The sequence below is a fragment of the Chelonia mydas genome, chromosome 1 (genome assembly GCF_015237465.2).
Source record: "Chelonia mydas isolate rCheMyd1 chromosome 1, rCheMyd1.pri.v2, whole genome shotgun sequence".
Lineage (NCBI taxonomy): Eukaryota > Metazoa > Chordata > Testudines > Cheloniidae > Chelonia > Chelonia mydas.
The window spans coordinates 165,575,448-165,601,118 of NC_057849.1; the positions used below are offsets into that span (position 1 = coordinate 165,575,448).

A 25,671-nucleotide genomic window follows, 5' to 3' on the forward strand; every position below is an offset into this window, starting at 1 on the left:
TATCCATTTAGATTGTAAGCATTTTGGGGCAGGGATCATCTACAACTCTCTTTTATACAGCATCTATCACATTGAGGCCCCATTATCAGTTGGCCTGAGGCACTTCTGTAATAAACATGATTAATAGGTTTTACATGGTGCATACCTAGGCCAATTCCTGTGACTTTAACTAGTGATTGGAAAACTATAAGCATATAACTCAGTTTTATTAATGATTATGCCCCCTCTTGAACTAACTTCCTATTTCTTTCAGTAGCTACATTGTAACAAGGAACAATAGAGTACTCTCTAGATAGCATAGGACATACTTTATTATTTTCACTGCACAGTATTAAGAAAACACATTCTACAAAAATAGGAAGTCAAGACAAGCCACTAACATATATGAAAGCATCAGGAAAAGTGGCTGGGTGTGGGGGGAGACTTGCCTTCAAACTTTGGAAGTCTCTTTTGGAAACGTCACACTGGATGTACAATTCTACTTTAATGATCGTATGGGATACTGTGACTAGTGTAATTTCCCTGTGATGAATGTTGGGGGGCCCAGTGATGAATATGGATCTGTACCCCAAGCTGTGTTTTAGACATAGGATTCCTGAGGTGGTGGTGGAATGTCAGGTGGAGTAGAAGATTTCAGCACATTCCTCCATAGACACAAGACCTGTGACTGGGACCCATTGAGGCTGAATGGGTCTCACTGCCAAAAAGTGGAGCAACCATCATAGGGACGTGTTCTTGTTTCATTTGCTAAATAAACCTACTTGTTTTAAGAACTGTTCCTCACTGTATGGCACTGGTCACGAGCTCCCCAAGAGAAGATACACCGATGTCCAGTCCGACCCCATGGTAATAAGCAGTTGGAATGCATAGGATGTTCTACTCAGATCCCAGCCTAAGAGAGAGAAATTGGCGAAATTCCACCCCAAAAGAGTTAAGGTCACAAGGCCTAACATCCAAGGGAGTATACTCAGAGACCAGAAAGAGGGGGAGAGGTGCAAGCAACCCAATAGCTGTGAGCCAAAGTCCATTGGGCTCAAGCCCTATAGCTGTAAAATCATTAGTGGTGGACAGCACCTTTATTCCTCTGTCATTTCCTTCTGTACATTAGGTGTGAAAGATGGTCTGGTGGATAGGTCCCTCACATAGCATTTAAGAGACTTGGGTTCAAACCCAACTCAGCCACAGATTTCCTCTGAGACTTTGGGCAAGAGACGCGCCCTGTGCCTCAGTTCCCCCTCTGTAAAGTGAGGAAAATACTTCAGAGATTCATAGATATTAAGGTCAGAAGGGACCATTATGATCATCTAGTCTGACCTCCTGCACAACGCAGGCCACAGAATCTCACCCACCCACTCCTGCAATAAACCTCTCACCTATGTCTGAGCTATTGAAGTCCTCAAACCATGGTTTAAAGACTTGAAGGAGCAGAGAAACCTCCAGCAAGTGACCTGTGCCCTATGCTACAGAGGAAGGTGAAAAACCTTCCTTTACTTTAAAAATCAATAACTGTGAAGCACTCAGATAATAGAGTGATGAGTAAAACTGATTAGAGTTTTCATTTAGGGTCATGAAAATTGTACATTTCTAGAAGTATTTAAGTAAATTCTGCATTTGTAAAATTCACCGTTCCAAGTCTATGTGGTACAGGCAAAAATTACAGTGTGATAAAAATATCAAAATGTCAGTGGAGTCTAGGGTACATATGAATGTACTTCACTCTGGTTTCCAGTTGCTGAGGGATTTTGTAACCAATGCTATTGTTATATTTAACTTCTGAAACACTTCAGCAAGCATAATATAATGCAACTTTTCGTTTTGCCTGCTTCCTTTTATTTGATCCCTGATTTCTAGAGTGGTTTAAGTATATTTGACACTAGCAGTTGCTTTGACCATGGTAATTTGGATTTAAGTCAGCTGTTCATCAGCAATTTAGGTGGTGAGTCAAATTCTTGAATAGGAACATTTCTATTACCAGATACTGTATATATGGGTTGTCTCCCTCAACAGTCTTTTAAGTCTGTATTGTGTTCTTATCCCCAGGCAAATAGTTTTGCTATCTGTGTGATACAGTAATATCTGAATTCACATTCTTTGATAAGCGAGAGGTTTTTTATTATGGTATGTGACCAATAATAGCTGGGGTTTTGGTGTACATGTATGGTAAACATAAATGCTTGGCTGCCCTCTAGGCTTCAATTCAATCAGCTAGCTATTGTTAAATGTATATATTGCCTTGTCTATACTAGTCTTTCAGAACATATTAGTTAGAACTTGTTAGCTAAAGTATCCTTTTTATCCTAATGAAGACAAACCCATAGACAGTAAAACCCAAATTATGAATCTCTTGTGACTTTCAACAGTAATTCAAAATTCTTGACTAGAATGACAATGTTCTACCATTGGTACCTCCATCAGTTTTACCTATTTGATATGATTTTAGAACTAAGTTTTCTCTATGGTTCCTGTACATTTAATGCACTGAACATCTATTGTATTTTACATCTTAACTCATCAGCTTTAGAAGCTGAAGTTGATACACTTTTCTCCAGTAGGTAATGGAGAAGGTAAAGGGTTTCTTCAAAATATTTGTACAGATTTAGGTCAGCCAAAACAAAAAAGAAATAAAGGTTTACTCGCCACCCCTCCCTACCCTCTTTGAATGTCAGATCAAATTTCTGTAATTGTTTAAAATTAGTGCCATTGTTTCTCTACGTCAATTCTTTTGCTTGATTATAAAAATGCTGGCAAACTTCAATGGGCAGTGTCTTGGTATAAATATTTTTTCAGACAGAAAATGTAGCCATTTTACATTGATATAATTTAACACAAGAAAAATCTAGTATGACAATGGTGGTGATTTTCCCACATTGAATGAGTGTTCCATATGGAAAATATTTCATATTTCCCATTTGTCACATACTGCATTTGATCAGATAAGTTGTACAAATATGGCACTTAGGTACCACGAGTATATGCTCTAGAAATACTATAGAAGTTGAATATAACATACACTTGAAAGGTAACTGTAAATGATATGATAATCTTTAACTATAACGTGGTAGAATAACAGTCTGCATTAAAAGTTCAGATGTCAAGCTATTCAGAGACAGAGTTAAAGCAACACTCTTGAATTTACTTCCTTGCACATGCCGATTACAATATGACATACAGCAGAATCCTGTCCTAATGAATCAAAGGCGTGCTGAAAGAGGTAATATGTAGCAGAATGGCCATGGTTGAGGAGCTATGCTGCTGGTGCAGGATGATGACTCATGGGACAAAGGGGGGGGATAAATAGGCAACGTGCTCCACAGCATTCATAGATTCTAAGGCCAGAGGGGACCATTGTGTTCCTCTAGTCGTACATAATAAGACTTCCCTGAATTAATTCCTCTTTGAACGAGAGCAGATCTTTTAGAAAAACATCCAATTTTGATTTTAAAAGTCCAGTGATGGAGAATCCACCATGACCCTTGGTAAATTGTTCCAGTGGTTAATTACCCTCACTGTTAAAAATGTGCATCCTATTTCTAGTCTGATTTTTCTTCCTTCAGCTTCCAGCTACTGGATCTCATTATATGTTTGTCCTCTATCTATCTATTGCTACCAGGGCCGGCTCTAGGTTTTTTGCCGCCCCAAGCAAAAAAAATTTTGGCCGCCCTATTCCCCCCCCCCCCCCTCTTTTTTTTGGCTTTTACATGTTTGCACTTCGCAATGTTGTGTTGTTTTGTTTTTGTTTTTTTTGACTGTTTAAAATTTAAAAAAATTAAAACAAAGAATTTGTAGTTAGTGAAATAAAACAATTCCTACTCATGTACTCATTTAATTTTAACAAAATCACAATTACAAACAATTTGGGTTCAACTATACACCGTAATGAAAAATGTTAGTGTCTTCCAGTGCGCCCTGTTTCTCATAAATTAAAGGAATTTATATGAACTGAATTTTTCTGGTTTTTATACTTGTGTAGTCTTTAAATAATTCAGTGAAATCTAAATTTTTTGCAGTGGTACTTTTAATTGAAATTAAATTAAAAGTACCACTGACAAACAGTTTTGAGACATGGTGGACCTCAAATAATTTTTTAGTAATTTCAGTTTTGAGAAACTGCGCTCACTAGAAGCCACTGATACTGGTAATGTTAAAAGGATGCGTAATGCTATAGCAGTGTTTGGAGTGAGGTGTTCGGGGCTGTACATCCCGCCCATGGGCCCCCAGCCCGATCTCAGACCCGGCCCCACCCCCGCAGAGGGGACAGTAACCAACAGAGCGGCTGGGGGGGCAGGTCAGGGGTGCCCGTCCAGTGCCGAGCCACCCGAGGCAGCAGGTCCCTTACCGGCCGCAGGTCCTGCCCCGAACCCGGGCTCCACTCCGCTCGGCTCCGGCTCCTCCACTGCTTGTTACATGTGCGGCAGGGGCGGGCGGGGGGAGGAGCCGCATCGCCCCGCTCCCCCAGCGGCGGGGGGCCAGAGCAGGGACCGCCCCCGTGCTGAGCCCGCTGCTCCGCCCCACGCAGGGGCTCATTGGTTGACTGAGGGGGTCGGGGGGAAAAAAAAGGATGGCCAGAATGCCGCCCCTGGAAATGTGCTGCCCCAATCACGTCTTGCTTTGCTGGTGCCTAGAGCCGGTCCTGACTGCTACAAACTTTAATATTCTAGTTGCAGACTGGGGGGTCTGGATACCCTTTCCTTGCCCCCCAATGATGAACTATAGACTGCTAACTGGTGTGTAAGGTGGACTCCCTTCTAGTGCTCCAGAACACTCCTGGGCGGGTGCACTACAGGATGAAGAACAGGTTCTGTGTCCTCTTTCTCACTCTCTTCCCAAGATCATTTCCACAAGGCAGGAAATTATGAGAAGCCTTTATAAAAAATTATACAACATTAAGCAACTGGACACACTATTGAGAATATGGCTAACTATTCATCAAGTGTGAACAAACTGCTAGAAGTTACAGAGTAGCAGCCATGTTAGAAGTTAGACTCTTCATACAGTGTGATCAATTCAAGTTATGCGGACAAATTGGTGTAAGCTGCTAAAAACATACTGCCATTGTCAAAAGGTCACCTCCTTTGGTTTTAAAGCAGTGAGCTGTTGAAAGCTTTCCATAGCAGTCTGTGAGAATTATGGAGGGGTAACACCATCAAAAAAAATCTTAACTGACTTCAGTGGGATCTTAAGCAAGTGAAAAATTGTTTCAATAAGCTCAAAGCTAGTTTTGTACGGCACTCATTTTGTAAATACTTTTGGGGGGGGGGAAGAAAAGCAACATTTCAAACATAAAATACTCGAAAGCGCCACTTCATTGTAAGAAATGTAACAATCAAAGTTTACATTTAAATTTATTTTTTCCACATTTTACAGTTGAAGTGAGTGAAGAATTGATTCAAAATTGTAGCTGTTATGCATTTCTAGCAAGCCTAACCTTTATACTAACTTCCATGTGGGTGATTTATTTTCAATACAGATGAAAGTGTTGGTTTAGCATGGAAATACCATTCAGACATTAGGGTAGCTAAAACGATGCTGGGGATATGGAAGTGCAGAGGGAGGTTGGTCATGAGGACCTGGTTTTCTTGATCCCTGAAGTAGCAGGCATAGGGAGATAAGACAGAATATAATTGTGTGGTCTAAGCCAAGATCAATATGTTTATCCTTGATACCTCCTAGTTGTATCTGTACTTCTCTCTCAAAGGATCTAGGAAACAAGGATCCTTGTCTTTGATTCATGTTAACTAATGGAAGATTGGTGGTGGTTATAAGTTTCAATCATCATGATTTAAGAACGAGGTTCTCTGATTTTGTAGGTAGCAACAAAATCAGCCTGGATGACACTACCAGACTTGTTTTGGTCCCGTTGTCTCTGGTCGAATAGTCAGTAAGCCTTGAAATCAAGGTGGAGGGAAGGCAAGGAGGAAGTTGCTGTAGCTGTGCTGTTTGCATCCAACTAATGTGCAGCAGGTCTCTTCCCACTGAACTGGACTAAATAAAGTATGCGTATCTTGTATGTGAGCTCTGGAATGGAGTTAAGAAGAAATTACTAGAGTACAGCTCTCCATGTTGCACAACAGAGTCCTGATGGGAGCTGATGAAATTCTGTGTTGTAGCAGAATTGGAGGTTGTATGGCCGATGACAGTTATCAAATACAATTTCTACACAATGGTGAGTCTCCTGAATTGGTTAAGCATTTCATGGTCACCCTGCTGATAATGAGATTATCCCCTGCAGTTGCTGGACTAGATCATGTAGCTGGTCCTAGTTGGGATGAGTGGCCTGTTTTTGATGGCCTATGAAATGGGAGCCTAAGAATTTTCAGAGGAATCTCTGAGAGAATACTGTTCATGTGACAGGCCATTCTGTTAATGAATTTGGTAGGAATTTTGTCCCCAGCCATTGATAAAGGTGATTTACTGGTTTCCTCTTCCTCATCTTCAGCCTCACAGTTCACATAGTTTTTTGAATGACCTGTGACACTAAAGTGGCGAATGACTGACAGAAGTCATGTGCCATATCTGACTAACTGCCTCCTAAACAGCCCTGGCATAGGAGTTCAAACTATCTTTATGATACAAAGAAGAGTTTTTTTGTCCCACCATAATATCTTCAAAGTCCAGATGAGCAGATTTATATCAAGTAATAGATAGCCATATTAATCTAGACTGCCCCCCCCATGGCTGGTTTGAGATCACTCTGAGGAAATTTCATATTTGTTTACAGATAAGATTGTGTGGAACAAGTCTGAATGTTCTGTGTCTATGAGAGAAGCTATATAGGGAGAGGATACATGCTGTGTGTTCCCTGTGTGAGTTGCCTAGCTGTCCTCTGAGGACTGGAGAAACTTTGTGATACAACCTGTGTTTTGGATCCTTTTACCCCCCTGGCTGGTAAAGGCCAGCAGGGAGGAGCTGGGCTACTGTTGGGTGAGATTGTCAAAGTGCCTTTTAGGCTGTCTGCTTCCCTTCCAGGAGCTCTTCCTACAATCATAGAAATGTAGGGCTGGAAGGGACCTCTAGAAATCATCCAATCCAGCCCCCGGCGCTGTGTCAGGAGCAAGTAAACCTAGACCATCCCTGTCAGGTGTTTGTCCAATTGGTCTTTAAAAGCTTCCAATGATGGGGACTTCATGACCTCCCTTGGAAGCTTATTCCAGAGCTTAACTGCCCGTATAGTTAGAATGTTTTTCCTTATATCTAACCTAAATCTCCCTTGCTGCAGATTAAGCTCTTGTTTGCTTGTGGCTTTGGAAAACCATGACTGAATGCTGACAATTTGGCCAACTATCACTTTGTATCTAATGTTCCATTCTTGATTTAGGATTATTTAAAAGATTATGGTGAGACAAGACTCAGTGTCTAGATGCCTTAAGAGATCCTTGATCTCAGTTAATCTACATTTGAAAAAGACTAAGGAGCAGAGGCTCTGCTGGATGTGTTAGCAGATAATCTCCTAAGGGAAGAAAATCCTTTCTCCATGCTGACACTTTTAGACCCATCAGTTGCTTTTGATCATTACCTGTTGTTGACTTGCCTGTGGATAACAACAGGAGTAGGAAGAAATTAAAAACCTAAAAATTCCCATCATGTGAAACCATACATGGATCCACATGGGATCATCAGCAGTTGCAATGTTTAGATCCAGAGCACTTTTCGCTACCACTTGAGCTAACTGAGTAATTGGTAGCAGTAGAAGGCTGTTATCTTTATGTGGACCTGCCACTAGAAAGGGATGGAAACACACATTTTGCCAGTAGAGACTAACAAATTTATTTGAGCATAAGCTTTCGTGAGCTACAGCTCACTTCATCGGATGCATTTCCACTGAATGCGTCCAATGAAGTGAGTTGTAGCTCAAATAAATTTGTTAGTCTCTAAGGTGCCACAAGTACTCCTTTTCTTTTTGCGGATACAGACTAACACGGCTGCTGCTCTGAAACCTGTCATTTTGCCAGTGTTTCACAGCTTGTTGCAAGACAGAAAAGGAATATTGAGATCCAGGACTTCTGGGTTTAATTCAGGGTTCTGTAAGGAAGTGTTCTCTAGTGGCTACAGACCAGGGGCGGGCAAACTTTTTGGCCTGAGGGCCGCATCAGGTTTTGGAAATTGTATGGAGGGACTCCCCAAACAGCCAGGCGTGGCCTGGCCCCCACCCCCTATCCCCTCCTGCTTCTTGCTCCCTGACAGCCCCCCCGAGACCTCTGCCCCATCCACCCCACCCCCCGCTCACTGTCCCCTGACTGCCCCCGGAACCGCCACCCCTGACTGCGCCCCACCGCCCCATCCAACCCCTCCTCTCATTCCTCATGCCCCCCCGGGACTCCTGCCCCCATTCAACCCCCCTGTTCCCTGCCCTCTCACCGCCCCGACCCCTATCCACACCCCTGCCCCCCCCCGAACTCCCTTGCCCTCTAGTCAATGCCCCTCCCCCGCTCCCTGCCCCCTTACCGCGCTGCTTGGAGCACTGGTGGCTGGCGGCGCTACAGCCGCGCCGCCCGGCTGGAGCCAGCCACGCACCGCGCAGTACAGAGCACCAGGCCAACCCGGGCTCTGCAGCTGCACTGCCCCAGGAGCTCGCTGCCAGAGCATTGTGCCAACGGCGCAGTGAGCTGAGGCTGCGGGGGAGGGGCTGGGGGCTAGCCTCCTGTGCCAGGAGCTCTGGGGCCGGGCAGGAGGGGCCCGTGGGCCAGATGTGGCCCGCGGGCCATAGTTTGCCCACCTCTGCTACAGACCCTTCTGCTCCTGAGCTGCCCAGCCTCTCCCTATCCCCTTTGCTCCTATCCATCCCTCTCAGCTCCTGCCCCTGCCTAACTGCTCCTACCCTTCCCTGGCCTCAGCTCTTACCCATGTCCTTCCCTCCACCCCGCCTCCGCTCCCATCTACAACTACCCTTCCATCCCACAACATTGCTCTTCCCTCACTCCCTCCCCCTTGTTCCTATTCTTCCCCCGTCTTCTGCCCCTTCTACTCCTGCCTCCCCCTCTTCTCTTCCCCCGCCCCGAGGCTTGTCCCCCACTTCCATTCCTCACCCCTCTGCATTCAAATCAAGCTGCCTCCTCCTCACTGCCTGGATGCCAGAGGCTTTGAGAGTATAGCAGAGAGAATCTGGCTGCTCTCAGTTCCAGTGTTCAGCACCCCCAGACCTTAACCAAGGGGAGCAACTGAAGGGAAAGTCCTGCTCAGCCTCTGCAGCCCCAGGATATAACATGTTCAATTACTCTGTGGGGATGGTGTATGAACAGTCCAGTCAGCACATAGCAGCTGTGAGGGGATGGAGCATGCTCAGTACAGACAGAATCTTCTGAGAATTTAGCTGCCAAACTCTCTGAAAAGTCTTCACTGAATACATGCAAACAGATTTTTCAGAAGCTTATAATGTGGCCAAATCTGGGCGAATTTTCACAAGGAAGGCAAGACACATCACTGACACTAGGGTGATGTCTCTGCCAAATTTCAAGTGCCTGATCCAAAGCATGGAGTCTCCAGAGCTTCTCGGTGAAGTGACTGGAAGAATTTTAACATGAGCAAAACGACGTATTTTTCCCCTGTCTAGTTGCTGGAAACAGCTGAACTATTTTATCCAAAACTTTCAGAAACAATCAGCTTAAGTAAGACACCTGACAGAAAATTTCAGCCAGAATGATTAATTTTTTGCAACGCTGTAAGCAATCTAAAACAGTCTTCTAATGGGAAGTATTAGGCAACCTTTAACTACAGGTGTCACTACCTGTGCCACCAAAAATTAAATATGGTGTTTGAGATCCAGAGCTAAATTATTCCTTGACAAAAAAATGCATGTTGCTCCACTACATTCATACGATTCTGTGGTGTGTGAATCAGAGCGAAATGTTTGTCATGAACTAGAAACATGCTTGAACCTTTACATTAGGAAAAGGCCCAGATTCAACTCCCCCAAACTTCGAGTAAGTTTGGATTTTAGACTAGAGTGCACTTTGTGGCTGCCCTTATCTGTATAACTGGACAAACCAAAACCCTGTATCCAAACAACCCCACATTTTGACTAAAAATGAATCCCAAACTGGACTCCTGTCTGTGATCGATAGGTATATTTCTGCATGAGTCTGTATCAGATTGTCCTTCACTTGACATTGTCACCATCACTTTGAAGAATGTGACTTGCACTGTGAGTGTGTAGCTGTGACTACCTAGAGAAGGTAAAGACAGGCCAAGGCAGCTCATTGTAATGCTGGACATCTCCCCTGAAGCAATTAACCCAGGAGTTAAGAAGACTTAAAGGGCCAGAAGACTTAAAGAAGAGGTGAGCATAGATTCAGGGAGCGGAAGGGAGGAGCATGTAGGTTATTCTTGTTTTCCTAAACATCTATAACTCTTATATGCTTTGAGAGTAAAGATTACTGAAAATTTGGAAACTCCTTTGTGATGCCTGTGTTCCTTACTTTGCCTGACACGTGGTCCCCAAAGAGTTGAACGATAAACTAGAGCACCCAAAGAGATGAAACTTGATGGATGGGCATAAGCGACTAGAGAGGGTTGGGATGTCGGAGCTCTGGTTTGAGGGTCTAGGGCAGTTGAAGTGCAGAGTCTCACATCCCAAGGAAGGTTGTCAGACAGGAGGTCTGCACCCAGGAGTTCCCCTTAGAGGCTCAGATTTAGAAACAGTGACTGAACGCTTCCCAGACCCTGCTGGTTTGAAGGCATGTGGGATCCAAAAGTTAGCTCCAATAACAATAGACTGGTGACCTTCCCCTAGTGGGACTCAGTCAGGTCTGTAATAAGGTCCTTCTCTAATAAAGAAATGTAGGATACAACAATTTTCAGTATTGTGAATTCATAAGAACTTATTCAATTCTGCAGTAAGACACTAATAAAATCTAAACACCACTTAAAAAGTCAGTGCTATTTGTCATATCACATGAAACCGAGGAACCCATTATATACGTGTTAGATGGTACAATACCATGCCTTGAAGTACCAATAGCAGTACATCATCTAAAAAGGTACAAACTGAAGAAATAAAAAAGTTCAAGTATAACAGTCACATTCTGGCAACCCATTAAATAATATAATGCTATAGACTGGTCTGGCAGACAAGTGGACAGGTCTCCCATTTCCTAGATCACTAGGAACTGGAAATCTTGTGGAGGCAGCATGCTTGGTCCAGGGGGGTTGGTGAAAGGCAGAAGAAAGAAATAGTGACCTAATTTTTAAAGTGCTCTAATATCTACTGATGAAAAGCACTATATTTGACTAGATATTACATTATTATTTTGCTCCCATACTGCTTTACATAGCACACATGAGATTGGATCTGAATCGAACTTTCCTACAATTTTGGCAGTTGGCTTGACGTCGGGCTTTAAGTGAAGGGAGAAATTAAGGGGAAATGGAAGATCACATAGAATTCTCATGGATCCTGATGTGTTCCCCCCCAAAATTCAAAGATATTACATCTATCATGAATTTTCCCTGCATTATCTTTCCCACTATTGCTGGTTATGAAAGCACTTATGCAGAAAGAGAATATTTTAGCCTTCTCCTCCTGTTATCCCATTCAGGGAGACCACAGTCTAGTGTTAGTGACTATCGTGCTGGCAGACCAAGTGCCAGCTCATGCCAAGGCCCTGGGCCTCACTGAACACTTATGAATGCATAGCTGGAAACCAGATGTAAGAATGTGTTTAGACCTTGTGAATGGCTTGTAGGATGCTGCATGTATTAGTCTCACTTATCTGTTCACTAACTCACCAAATGGAAAAGAAGCATCAATTAAAATAAAGAGTTGGTCCTGCACAAAGTAGGCCCACTGAGAGCAAATGAGCCATTGTGAAGCAAGACAAGGACAGAGACCTTGTTCATTGCATTCCTCAACCCCTCCAGAGACTGGCGCATGAATTCATCCCATCAGCTCGGACTCTGGGGTGAAGGGATAAAAATCCCTGACAAGGAGAAACTCAGTTTTGTTTTGCTGCTTGTACTCTAAAGGAGCAAGACTCACTAAGCATAAGCTAAAGTCCCCCATGTGTTTTGCCTGGGTTAGCCCCAAAGGAAGCATAGTGTCTGTGTGTGAAAGAAGTTTCTATTATCTTTTGAAACTCAAGACCAATACTCATTTGTGTGTATATGTTTACCTTCTTTAATCTTGTATATGACTTATTTCTTTTTTTCTAGTTAATAAACTAGTTTGTTACAGGATTGTCTACAAGCATTGTCTTTGGTTATAGATCTGAGTACAATTTGACCTCGGGTAAGTAACTGGTCCTTTGGGACGGGGAGTAACCTGAATATTGTTGTGATTTTTGGTGTTAAGTGACCATCTGTCATGAAGTCAAGCTTGCCGGGGTGGCAAGATGAACTGGAGTGCCCAAGGGGACTGTCTGTGACTCCATGTCAAGACTTCTGTAGTGCTTCAGAAGTTCACACTTGATAGTTGGTTGATGAAATGTAAATATAGAACATACAATCAGTTTGGAGTTTTTTTGCCCTGGTTCTTGACAGTCTGCCCTAAGGTTGGCACTATGGCTTGTGAGCCACTCCAGACACTGTGACAGTGACATCAAAATCAATTCCAGGGTAATAAACTTGAAGTCATAAACTACAAACAGCCGTAACTGAATGGACTGAGCAAAGAATCTTGCCCAATTCAATCAGTCATCTTGAAAGGAGGAGGGAGAAAAACTGTTTTTCTTAACCTCTGAGGATAGGACAAGAAGCAATGGGCTTAAATTGCAGCAATGGAGGTTTGGGTTGAACATTAGGAAAAACTTCCTGTCAGGTGCTAAGCACTGGAATAAATTGCCTGGGGAGGTTGTGGGAATCTCTATCATTGGAGATTTTTAAGACAGGTTAGACAAACATCTATCAAGGATCATCTAGATAATACTCAGTCCTGCCTTGAGTGCAGGGGATTGGATTAGAAGACCTCTCAAGGTCCCTTCTAGTCATATGATTCTATAATGAGTTCTCTTTCTCTATGCAATGCCAAGCACACTCATGCTGCTAAACAAGTAAAACAAGCTGGTTAGAACAGAGTTCTCTTCAAACACTTAAGGAATCACCAGCAATGATGGGAAAGGTAGTACAGAAAAAAAACTGTTCTTTAAGTGAGTGTTAAGCAAAATATTTTAGGTTTTAAGCTTACTTGGCATGCTCCTTTTTATGTGTTTTCAGTTGCATCATCAGACTGCATCTCCTATTCAGTGGCCTAATGGGCCCTCTGCTGTTTGAATTCTAAATTACTATAATTCCTAAAGCATAAAAACCTGGTTGCATTTAAAACAGATACTATAAAATATTTTTTAATTGTGAAAATATTAAGTTACAAAAGTAATGGCATAAAAACACAAAAATGCATCATTGTTAAAACTGTTCAGCTATTTACAATACTTTTCATGATTAATGCACAGACTGCTGTTCTTTCAACAGTGACTAAAATATGATCTGTTAGCTCCATCTGGTGGTTTATATTATTTCACTTTTTTCTAATTCAAGCAAGTTGCTTTTTCTTTGACAGTTTTATCAAATAATAGAAATCATTTATCATGATGAAAATGTTCAGTGACTAACTTCAGAATAACCATTAATTCCAGGAACTGAAAAGTACAAGTTTATTTCAGCTTTGTAAAATTACCCTCATGGAACTATCACAGCGCTTTTGATTTAGAGAAAATGTGATTGACTTAAGCCCTAATCCACCAAAAATTTATACACACACTTTGTCATGGGTGGTCTAATTGAATTCAGTGGGACTACTCATATGCACAAAGCTAAGTACATGTGTAAACATTTGCAGGACTGGGGAGCCTAGTGTATAGCAATGTTACAGAGAGATTATGAACTGCTATACAATTTACTTTAACTTTTCACTTGTTTTGATGTTTGCTAGTTTAATTGACTAATTAGCACTTTGTTATTCACATAGTACATCATTTATATGCAAAATTTTACATTTGAAGAAGCACATAATGCAAAAAGAGGAAAAAGAAACTGTCATTGAATTGGTGCCATTTATTAAAAGTTTCTTGGATGTTATATAAAAGGCAGGAACACTTTAAACTACTTGTCCGAATCATAAAAGTTTTGAGAACAGTAATAAAATATAAGCGTTTTCACCATAACATAGTTTGAAAACCCAAGAGACAAGCTGTGAAAGAAATACATTCAAAAGATTTTTTTAATAGCAGAGTGCCATCTGGTGGAAAAAGAGAGTCCTTTCATATAGAAACATTTAAGGTGGTCACTATCTCTTCAAATCATGAAACCAATGAGAATGTAGAAATATTAAATGAGTTGCATACCAACAGAGGGACTTCCTTGCTGATCAGTGGTATGATGTAAGGTTAATTCCTGATAAATGCTGTAAATATGCACTTTATCAAGTATTTTCAGGTGTTAATGTGAAAAGCATGAGTGAAATTATTGATTGGTACATTACTGATTGGAAGAGGCCCTGAAGGTTTTTCGCCTTCCTCTGTAGCATGGGGCATGGGTCACTTGCTGGAGGATTCTCTGCTCCTTAAAGTCTTTAAACCACGATTTGAGGACTTCAGTAGCTCAGACATAGGAGAGAGGTTTCTCGTAGGAGTGGGTGGGTGAGATTCTGTGGCCTGCGTTGTGCAGGAGGTCGGACTAGATGATCATAATGGTCCCTTCTGACCTTAATATCTATGAATCGGTATCACCAGATCTCTGAGGTAAGGCTACAGCCTTTATGAGCATAGCTAGACTGAAGTTATAATACTTGAGTATCAACAAAAATATAGACCTTAAAATACCCACTGTATACTAAAATTTCAGTTCTGAAGGGATAACAACTTTGTCTGTCTTTCAGGACTAAAAATGCTTGATACGGTTGAGGGAAATTTGCTGAAGTATATCAACTAAAATCCCTTACAAATAAGTTCTAATTGTGACATGTTTTGACACACTAGGCCGGACTCTGAACTCACAACCATTTTATACTGGATTAACTGCAGATTGATTTAATATTGAATTAGTCCAAATGTACATTAGTAAAAGTGAGGGAGAGTCTGATACATTTTGTCTTACAAGATGTTGCATTCCTCTGCCAAATATATTTCTTAAAGACTACAGCTTATCATCCTGCATTGGCAATAAATGTGTTGTTATAACAACACAGTATAGATACATGTACCCAAGTTCATGTAATATTCCTCAAAGTATGAAGAAAAATAAGGGAAAGACGTATCTTGCTGCAGTGTAGGATTGGCACTGCATATAGAGAGAGTACAGTAGGTAAATGAAATTGCAGAAGTGTTCACTATACATAAAGGCCACATCATGGAGAATAATTGTTTTGGCCTCTGAATTTTACCTTCCTATTCAAGTAACACTAAGGAATTATTTAAATCCCAAAGTCCTGGTATGGATCACTAATAAGTATAGTATTTCTGTTAATATTCAGACATTTGTTTATTGATTCTTTGCCCTCTTTCTTAAAGAAGGGCCTTAATTGGAGAAAAAGTAGAATATTAAGTCAAACTGTAAACACCTAAAATGAGTTCCATTTAAAGAATTAAGTGGATTAACTGTACCACTATGGTTGGTTATGGTTTTAAAGGAAGTTATTGACTGCACCTACATAAATGTCTCTGTTTAAGTGATTTAAAAGGAGTAAGGTCCCAGAACTACAGGTGCACAACAGATTGTAAGCGTTATGAGGACTGTGAAAAAGCAGGAAGCTGGATAGACTTAAAAAAAAAAAGTCCTGTTGTTAGATGTCAGATCACCTTAAGATTTGCTTTGCCTTTTACCTGTACTTCCATAATATTTAAACCTGTTAACCAATAGTTCCAGCTTCTGGCAGAGGCAGGATCACTAAGAAGAAGTCTGAAAATGAGTGACTGGAAGGGAAAATAAATTTCTTTTAATTTTGCAACTATCGTTTAGTGCACAGAGTGAAACAGTAATGGATTGGCCCACAATGATCAAGTTAAGGAGGGCACTGGATTAATCACCTGGGCTGTAAAACTTTAGAAATGCTACCAGCTGAAATCTCAGTACTACTGGCCCGTTTGTCCTGAAAATTCAACTGCGGCATTTGCCACTTCTCGCCTAGTTCACCCGCCCTACCTCTGACTCGGTGAGGGTGGCCTAGGTCATCGCTGCCCTTGTGGAAAGGGAGCTCTGCGCGGGGGACCTGGCTAGGCCTCCCTCCCTTCTGCGTCTTTCGAGGGTAGGTGACAAAAGCAACGTTCCCCTCCCGTGCTTGCATTTTAAGTACTGGTTCGCCACAATGGGGCTGGGCCCCCCGGGGAGTGGGGGGGGGAAGAGAATCAGGGCTCCCCGAGAGCGCCAAAGCCAGGCGGGGAATTTGGAGGGGGACGAAGGGATGGGGGGGAGGGCTGCGCTACCTGTCACCTCCCTCCCCTCTGCTGCAGCCCTGAGCAGCTCCAGCCTTCTCCGTCCGACGTGGAAAACCTGGGCAGCGTGCAGAGCCCAGGCTGGGGGCGGGGAGCAGGCGGCGGCGGCGGCTTGGCTCACCCCGCTCCGTGTGGGGCAGCCCCAGCTCCGCCCGAGGCCCCGGCGGGAGCGGGGGGGGGGGGGGGTGCAGCCGCCGCACGGTTGCGCAGGCAGAGTGAGCTCAGCGCTCCAGCCGCTCGGAACTAGGGGCGGTGCCTGGCGGGGGCAGCTGTGGGGGGGCTGCCCGGGCAAATCCCATAAAGGGCGGCCCCGGCGGCCCCGGCTCCTGCACTCACGCCGCACCGCGGAGGCGCTCGGAGCCCAGGGAGTTTGCAAAGACGGGACGCCCCCCTCCTCTCCCGCAGCAAGCCCGAGCGCAGGGCAGGGCTGCGGACGTGCAAGCGGCTGCACCCCGACTCGGAGAGGAGACGCGCCGAGCCCGGCAGCCGGAGCCTCCCCTGCCACCAACTCTCTCGGCAGCGCCAGGAGCCGGGGGGAGCCGAGCCAGCTCCTGCGCCCCGCAGCTCCCTCCCCACCCTGCAGCTGCGCTCCGGCCATGGCAGGGGCAGCGCCTCCTCTGTAGGGACTCCGAGACCGCGCCGCGCTCCTGCTGCAGCCCCCTGCCTGCGCTCCTGCCCCCGAGCCTCTTCCCGGCCGCCTGCGGCTCGCCCCGGAGCCGGCTGCTCCCTGCGCTCCCCCTGCGCCTCCCCGCCCGAGCCCCGGCGCGCAGCATGGGGCCCGCCCCCCTGCTGCTGGCGGCGCTGCTCTGCCTCTGCCCGCCGGGCGCCCGCGGCAGCCCCGCGCCGCGGGAGGAGCAGGAGCTGATCGTGCCCGTGCGGCTGGACTCCGCGGCCGAGCCGGCTGGCAAGAGGCTCTATCGCCTGGACGCCTTCGGGAAGCGGCTGAGCTTGGAGCTGGAGCCAGACAGCAGCTTCCTGGCTCCGGACTTCAGGCTGCAGTCCTTGGGCAGCCGGCCCCGGCAGGAGGAGGAGGCGGCGGTGCCGGAGCAGGGAGCCTCGCTCGGGATCCCACCCGCCGCCGACCTGGCGCGCTGCTTCTACTCCGGCACCGTCAACCGGGACCCGAGCTCTGCCGCCGCCCTCAGCCTCTGCGCGGGGCTCCGCGGGGCTTTCTACTTGCAGGGGGAAGAGTACTTCGTCCAGCCGGCCAACGCCTCCCAGCCGCAGCTCCACCTCCTGCGCCGGCGGCCCCAGAGCAGCGTCCGCCCGAGCGGCGGCTCCAAGTGCGGGGTGACCGACCAGAGCTTCCCCCGGGCCGCAGAGGGACAGCAGGCGCCCGTGGGCCAGACAGGTACTAGGACCCTGGTTGACTCCCGTGGTGCAGCTTCTCTCCCATTACTCTCGTAGAAGCCTCAGGCTGATGACCTGAAATCGACACGTCCTCAGGGGCGTGAATATCTCGTGCGCGTTGGAGAGAGACAGACCCTGGGGAGGGATTCTCGAAAGAGCCTCTGGCTCTTTTGGCAATTCCACCCTCCACTTCCGAGCACATCCCTGCAGGCGGGGATGGGGAACTCTTTGTTGTACTCCCTTCCAGCACGTTAAGCATTTCTCCCTCGGTAACCTCTAGCTGTACTGCGGGTTGGATTGGAAAAGGACAGAAGTTTAGTGCAATGAAAAACCATACGCTCTACAAATACAGAGTGTGTGCATGGATGAACTGTAGCCAAGGCTGGCATCTCAATTGCATGTGCCTAAAATCACAAATAACTCCTTTAAAGTCATTTGAGTTACGCTGGTGCAAATGAAGAGAGACTCTGGCTCACCAAATAGGGGCGTAAACAAAATACAGATCCAAGCAGAGGCACATTTGTTGTAAATGTTGGTACAAAGAATCCCACCCCCTAGTAATTAGTGTACAGTATGTTCATTCAGAAAAACGACTCGTGTCTCTGACACAGGTGTGTAGCAAACAGAGGGAAAGTTACAGTGCCTGACAGCCCAGAAAGGGCCTATGAATGGGGGAGTTTCATCATCTGGCTGGAACAGCACATGGGAAGGGGGAGGAGAGAGGAGTGGAACTGAAAGTCAGACGAGGGCACGGTGTCCTACTAGAGTAAGAGGCGGTGCTGTTGCAGGGTCCCGGTAGCAATCGGGTTGCTTGGCAGGAGCCTCGAGTACTGCACTGTGCTTTCCACGTGGAGCCCAATGATCTCATTCAGACTTCTGAGTCACCCTTTCGTTTGCAAGGTCTCACATCATACGCTTTTGGCCAAGGTTGCTCTTTACTGCATCAGCAAAAGTGACTTAGTGGGTGAGATTATGTTAACGATGCTCAGGTTTCAGAGGTCAAAAACCGGCTATTTTAAGTAGGTGTGCCCTCACAAGCCTCGGGTTCCATTTTAAGGTCTTTCTGCCTTTAGTAATAATGTGGTAAAATATTTCCTGCCTTAGATGCAAATTTTGTTTGTTACTGTATTTTGTTCTAGTTCCTTATAATAATTTACAGTAATGTTTCTGGCCAGGCTATTGATATGCAATTTCCCCCTTTTTCTTTTTTAATATAGAAACTGGAAGCACACGGAAAAAAAGATTTGTGTCCAGCCCTCGCTATGTGGAAACCATGCTTGTAGCAGACCAGTCCATGGCAGAGTTCCATGGCAGTGGATTGAAGCACTATCTCTTGACTCTGTTGTCTGTGGCAGCCAAATTATACAAGCATCCCAGTATCCGAAACTCTGTTAGTCTGGTGTTGGTAAAAATTCTGGTCATCTATGATGAGCAGAAGGGACCTGATGTTTCTTCTAATGCTGCCCTTACCTTAAGGAACTTCTGCAGTTGGCAAAAGCAACACAATCCACCCAGTGACCGACATGCAGAGCACTATGACACAGCAATCCTCTTTACCAGACAGGTGAGGGAAAGTTTGGTCGTCTTCTTACAAACAAAGCAAGCCTAACCTTTTTAATTACAGTCTTCAGAAAAATCACATTTAGATTCAGTCGTCTGAGATTATTGACTCAAACAAGTGGGATAATAATTAACCACCTTTTTGTAATGTTATCTTATTTCAGATGAAAGGCACTTTATATGCAGCATACTGCTGTTTTAGTATATGGATTGTTTAGCAATATTTAGCACTGAAATTATGGAATAAGGACAAGCATTTTTGCATGTTGCGAAGGAGAATTTTGCCATAGTATCTTGAAATTCTGAATCTTTATGCTTTTTCCATAAGTAAAGGCAAACTGCCAAGGCTGAATGATTCTTGCCAAGGTTAAGTCTTTGACCGGGTTAAATGAAACTGCCTTCTCTTTTAAAGGACCTTTGTGGTGCCAAGACATGTGATACCCTTGGGATGGCTGATGTGGGAACAATTTGTGATCCAAACCGCAGTTGCTCTATCATAGAAGACGACGGATTGCAAGCTGCCTTCACAACAGCCCATGAACTAGGTAATTCACCTTTGACATGAGCTTTGAATTAATTTAAACTAGTCTAATACCATAAAGTAAATATCTGATTATGTAATAGGGCCCAATTCTGTGAGGTGTTGAATGCCCTCAACTCCTTCTAAAGTCAGTCAGTAGGAGACAATGGCACATGGCAGATTGTCAGGCAGGATTGGCCAGATAACTGTATGTGGGAGCTGTAGATTTGATTGCAATTGCGGAAACACCATCTTTCTTAGATTTGCAAATGAGACAAGCAAAAAGAAGGTGGCATCTGTTTAAAATGTTGGAACTATTCAGATAATTCTTTTAAGTATCTAAAATGCATTTCAGTGATCAGTTCAAGACTAACATTTAAAAAATATTTGCTAATGCATAAAACAAACTTCCTAAAAATCCCCCCCCCCCTTTTTTTTTTTTAAGGCCATGTGTTTAACATGCCCCATGACGACGCAAAGCAGTGTGCCAATATTAATGGTCTAAGCCGGGATTCCCACATGATGGCGTCTATGCTTTCCAATCTGGATCGAAGCCAACCTTGGTCTCCGTGCAGTGCCTACATGATTACAACATTTTTGGACAACGGATATGGTAAGTTTTTATTAAGCTTTCTATTCAAGTTTGTACTCTTAGCGTTTAAGTGGCAGCTAAATGTATCTTTGTTTTCTTCCTACTTTAATAAAAAAAAAAAAAACTAAACTAAAAATGAAGCAGTCCCCTCCTTACAACACTTCCTGTTAGAGAACTCCAGTACAAGGTTATGTTTTTACTTGGCTGCCAGTAACATTAAAGAAGTCTTTAACTGGTTCACACAATTGTTGGTGTAATGAAAGCTGAACAATTATTTGAACAAGAAAGCTAAGTGCAATTGAACAAATAAAATACATTTTTCCCATTCAAACCAGCTAATCAATTACTGTTTTTTCCAGGTGAGTGTTTACTGGACAAGCCCCACAAACCTATACAGCTTCCCTCTGATCTCCCTGGAACTTTATATGATGCCAATAGGCAGTGCCAATTTACATTTGGAGATGAGTCCAAACATTGTCCGGACACAGCCAGCACGTGTACAACTTTGTGGTGTACGGGCATCTCTGGAGAATTGCTTGTGTGCCAAACTAAACACTTTCCTTGGGCAGATGGCACCAGTTGTGGAGAGGGGAAATGGTGTGTGAATGGCAAATGTGTAAACAAGACTGAGAAGAAGCATTATGATGTAAGTATTTTTTTTAAAAATCTAGAATATGCAATAATATTTCAACAAGATACATAGTTTTGATTTCTGATAATGAGTAAAGTGAGGGCGGTAACTAATAAAACATAGAAGGAATCTTGTGCAAGGGGCTCAACTTAATTGAGAGTTTTAGTGTGGTTGTTATATATAATTTGCTGTTTATCATTTTAGACCCCTGTCCATGGAGGCTGGGGATCATGGGGACCCTGGGGAGACTGCTCAAGGACATGTGGTGGTGGAGTGCAGTACTCCTTTAGAGAGTGTGATAACCCAGTTCCAAAGAATGGAGGAAAGTACTGTGAAGGCAAACGGGTGCAATACCGATCGTGTAATATTGAGGACTGTCCAGATAATAATGGTAAGTTGGGAGTTGATCTTTGACATGGAGGAAGGGGATGTTGGGGGCAGGAGAGATGGGGGAGGGGGGGCACGACAATTAAAGATGAAGATCTAATGTCTAACTAATTTTTCTCCTATGTATAGGCAAAACCTTCAGAGAAGAGCAGTGTGAAATACACAATGACATTTCTAAATCCCCTTTTGGAAGTGGACCTGCAGTGGAATGGACACCCAAGTTTGCTGGAGTCTCTCCAAAGGATAGATGCAAACTTGTCTGCCGAGCAAAAGGCACCGGATATTTCTTTGTTCTGCAACCTAAGGTATTTTTTAAAATATGTGTTGTACATTACATTTTAAGCAGGAGTTCTTACCTTTTCTGATTATTTATTTTTTTAAAGTGGAGTCAAAGGATATGCAAACTAAAATATTTTAATCATAAGCTTTTAAAACATCTTAGCCAGATTTTCCCTTCCTCTGTTCTACAAGTAGTCTAATCCCGTCAATACAAACTAGATTTAAATATGTGGACATGCTTCTTTCAAACTCAGTCACAGCTTTTTAAACTCACATACTTATCACATTTTATTACACTGGAGTTTTTACAGAACATTGTGTTTTCTGTTATTTTATTCAACTTTTCATAGGTCCTTCAGCTTCAGGTTAAATATCCGCTCTTTGTCTCATATTCCTAAAAGGCTAACATCTTAAAACGGTCAAAAGGAAATACTTTTTAATGTAATATATTTAGGCAGTGGAACTGGGAACCAATGGCTTAGCAAGATTAAGGAATAAATACGCTTTTAAGACTAGCTTCTACAGCTATTTGCTAGGTAGGATACTGTTGAAAGGGCTATCAGTCCTTACACTTCATGGCCCAAGACTGACTCAACTGGCTTTAGGAAGCAATGTCCTTCCTTATATGGGCTTAAACAATTTAAAGTTGTCCCTTTTGATGAACACTGACATTAAATCAATTTCTCATGTTACCATGGCATTTTAGTGTTGTAAGTGGAATGAAGTAGCACTGCATACTCTAAATGAATACGTTTTACTTTCAACAGTTGCTATCTTCAGAATATGAAGGGGTGGGGGACATGTTGCATCCATATTTTAATTTTATTATCTGTGTTTGCAAATAAGATGTCCATGTTCTAATCAAAGGCACTATTACTTTTTAACTTTTTTAAAGGTTGTGGATGGCACCTCATGTAGCCCAGATTCCACTTCTGTCTGTGTGCAGGGGCAATGTGTAAAGGCTGGCTGTGATCGTATGATAGGCTCCAGTAAGAAATATGACAAATGTGGTATCTGTGGAGGCAATGGATCTACCTGCAAGAAAGTGTCAGGCACTCTCGTTAGTGCAAAGTGAGTTTACAAATACTGTTCCTCTTTTGAACTGCAACAGTTAATATCTTGCAAAATAATCTTTCTGTTTCAAAGACAGGTATTGGCTCAGTTTACTCTTAGAATTGAAAACTAATCTTTTAAAATCAGTTGATTAGTTATAATTTTTCAAAGTAAAATCCTAATTAAATTAAGTGCATCATACAAGGACCTCCTGTATTGTAGCAGTAATTTAGGATGATTGAACAAAGCATTTTTGCACATGCTTGTGCCTATTGAAGTTAATTGGACTTAAGCATGTGCATAAGGTAAAGCTCAAAATTTAGTGTTTTGCTAAATTGAAGCCTTAATCAGTGGAAGACTAAGGACTCAATATTTGCATTTTGTTCCCTGTAGACCTGGTTATCATGATGTTGTCACCATTCCTGCTGGGGCAACCAATCTTGAAGTTAAGCAACGAAATAACAGGGGTTCACGACACGATGGCAGTTTCCTTGCTATTAAAGCTGCTGATGGCACATATATTCTTAATGGTGACTACACTCTATCGACATTGGAACAAGACATTACTCATAAAGGCAGTGTTTTGAGGTACAGTGGCTCATCTGCAGCTTTGGAAAGAATCCGCAGTTTCAGCCCACTGATGGAACCTTTAACTATCCAGGTTCTGACTGTGGGTGACTCACCTCAACCTAAAATCAAATATACCTATTTTGTGAAGAAACCACTACAGTCTGGGTCTGAGAAAGCTTCCAGCAAAAAGAAAGAATCTTTTAATGCCATCAAGGAGACGATCTTATCTGAATGGGTTATTGAAGAATGGGGAGAATGTTCAAAGTCATGTGGGTCCGGTTGGCAAAGAAGATCTGTCAAATGCAGAGACCTTAATGGGCAGTCTGCCACAGACTGTGCGAAAGAACTCAAACCAAATGATCTCCGACCATGTGCAGACATGCCCTGCCCACAGTGGCAATTGGGAGACTGGTCACCATGTTCTAAGACATGTGGGAAAGGATTCAAGAAGAGATTATTAAAATGTATGTCTTACGATGGCAGTATGTTGCCACAAGAAAGCTGTGACCCTTCAAAGAAACCTAAACATTTAATAGACTTTTGCAATGTTACAAAGTGCACTTAAACAGTATCCAGTTGGGAAAGCTAAAGATTTTTTTTTCTCCCAGAACAGTGCACTGAAAACAAGAGAGTTAGAGGTAGCATGTGTGTCTTGCATATAAAGGGCATGGTGAGGATTCATTGAGAAGGGACAGTAAAAATAATTTTAGGGTGGTGTTGCATCATAAAAATATCCTGCAAAGTGCAGATTTGATAGCTTAGCAAGCCAATGTCACTAACTCTTTCATCTTCAGTAGATAAAGCCCTAAGGCATTATAATTTCCTTTTTAAGTCAGTTACAAGTTAAAGAAAATATAAGCAGGGGCCAAACTGAGTTTAAGTAAACATTTCAGATTCCCCCCACCCCCCTTAGATTTGTGTTGTGGTACTGTTCAAGTCCCTAGGGTTTTTTTACGTGGGTGGCTTGGGGTGGGGGTAGGAGGGAGAAAATAGCTTTTATCTAAGCTTAAAATAATTGGTCAAGGCTTACCTACCTCACAAAGGACAAAAAACAGGATTAGAAAAGGAGTTTCAACTACATTGTTCATGGCTGCTATTGTTTCAGAGATTAGTTTTATATAAAAATAAAGCCATATTCTCCACAAGTAGAGTCAAAAATATCAAGAAAAATCACTCTGACTTAACCTGCAGACAACTAGAATGTTCTATTTTTAAGCATCTTTGTATCACCCAATGTTTCTATCCATTTTTCTCATCCATGCCGATGTAGTCATTGTGACATGTGTAACCTACAAAGCTGGAATAAGTGGCAATCTCCATGGAGCAGGTTCTGTCTAAAAGTTGTTGCTTTTAGTGCTTCCTGACCAAACCACTGGTTTCTTTGGTTCTACCATACTGTCAACCAAAGTTATGACAGTGAAGATTTGAGCGCTGTCTCAAGTTCTAACTTTTTACCATGTTCCAGCCAATACTAGCTTACTTGTTTGTGTTATGCTAGAGACAGATCAGAGGAAAGAAATTCCCAGTATGAATGGGAATCTCTAATATATGACATTTTTATAGTGCTCAAATCACTTTTATAAGGCGGGAAAGACAAAGCTGAAGGATAGCAGGTCCATCCACAGCAGTACATTAGCAGTTGCGTAATTAAAAGTTTGTGCCAGTCCATAGACTATGAGAGAATATGGCTTTCCATATGTATATAGTAAAATATATTACTATAGATTATATATACTTTATAAGTATTTTATATTTCTTTACCTTCTGGGAAGGGTTATAGTTTGTAATAAATGCGTATAATAAACCTATTTATTTTTATACTTCCTGTGATCTTTTAAGTTATCGCTTTTTTAAAAGGACATATAACAAGGATAGAGTATTTATACAGTATAATATGTTACTAGAGGTAATAAATGAACACTATGAATTTTTGAATTTGAGTGTTTTTATTTCTACTTTATATATTGATTTTTACTCCAGTGAAAGTACCTGAAATCTAGCGTAACCTTTTCAAAAGTGACTAAGGGATTTAGGAGCCTAAGTTTTATAGGTGCTTTTGAAAACTTTTCCCATAATGTCTTATGCCATGGTAAAAGAGTAATCTTGTGTTTTGTTCTTTAAACACCAACAAGGTGCACAGCAGTTATTTCATTTTTTTAGAGGGGAAAAAATGGAATATGAGTTAATTGATATTCTTGATTTTAATTGGGCTTATGGATGGGACAGAACTTGTTCTGTCAGCTTGTGTTTGTAACCAGCAAAATTTCTACAAAACTAGCTAATTTTCATGTAGTACTTAACATTTTAAAATGCATTACTGGGAAAGATGCATTTAAGTTAATAATAATAATAATTAACCAAAAGTCAGACGTTC

General features: G+C 42.9%; 1 protein-coding gene across 1 annotated transcript; it reads left to right on the top strand.

Annotated features, from left to right (window-relative positions):
* The first annotated feature begins 16,680 nt into the window (after positions 1–16,680).
* Positions 16,681–24,812, top strand: ADAMTS1 (ADAM metallopeptidase with thrombospondin type 1 motif 1). Its single transcript, XM_037905548.2, has 9 exons — positions 16,681–17,706; positions 18,923–19,269; positions 19,678–19,810; positions 20,231–20,398; positions 20,737–21,023; positions 21,213–21,399; positions 21,525–21,700; positions 22,570–22,745; positions 23,121–24,812. Exons 1-9 carry the CDS (start codon positions 17,127–17,129, stop codon positions 23,860–23,862), a joined length of 2,796 nt encoding a protein of 931 aa, XP_037761476.1. The 5' UTR covers positions 16,681–17,126; the 3' UTR covers positions 23,863–24,812.
* The last annotated feature ends 859 nt before the right edge of the window (positions 24,813–25,671 follow it).

Excerpts from the sequence above, each read along its gene's own strand:
- ADAMTS1 (XM_037905548.2), top strand. The coding sequence starts at position 17,127 with ATGGGGCCCGCCCCCCTGCTGCTGGCGGCGCTGCTCTGCCTCTGCCCG. Across the intron at positions 17,707-18,922 it reads GGCGCCCGTGGGCCAGACAG|AAACTGGAAGCACACGGAAA; the intron begins GTACTAGGACCC and ends TTTTTAATATAG. Across the intron at positions 19,811-20,230 it reads CACAACAGCCCATGAACTAG|GCCATGTGTTTAACATGCCC; the intron begins GTAATTCACCTT and ends TTTTTTTTTAAG.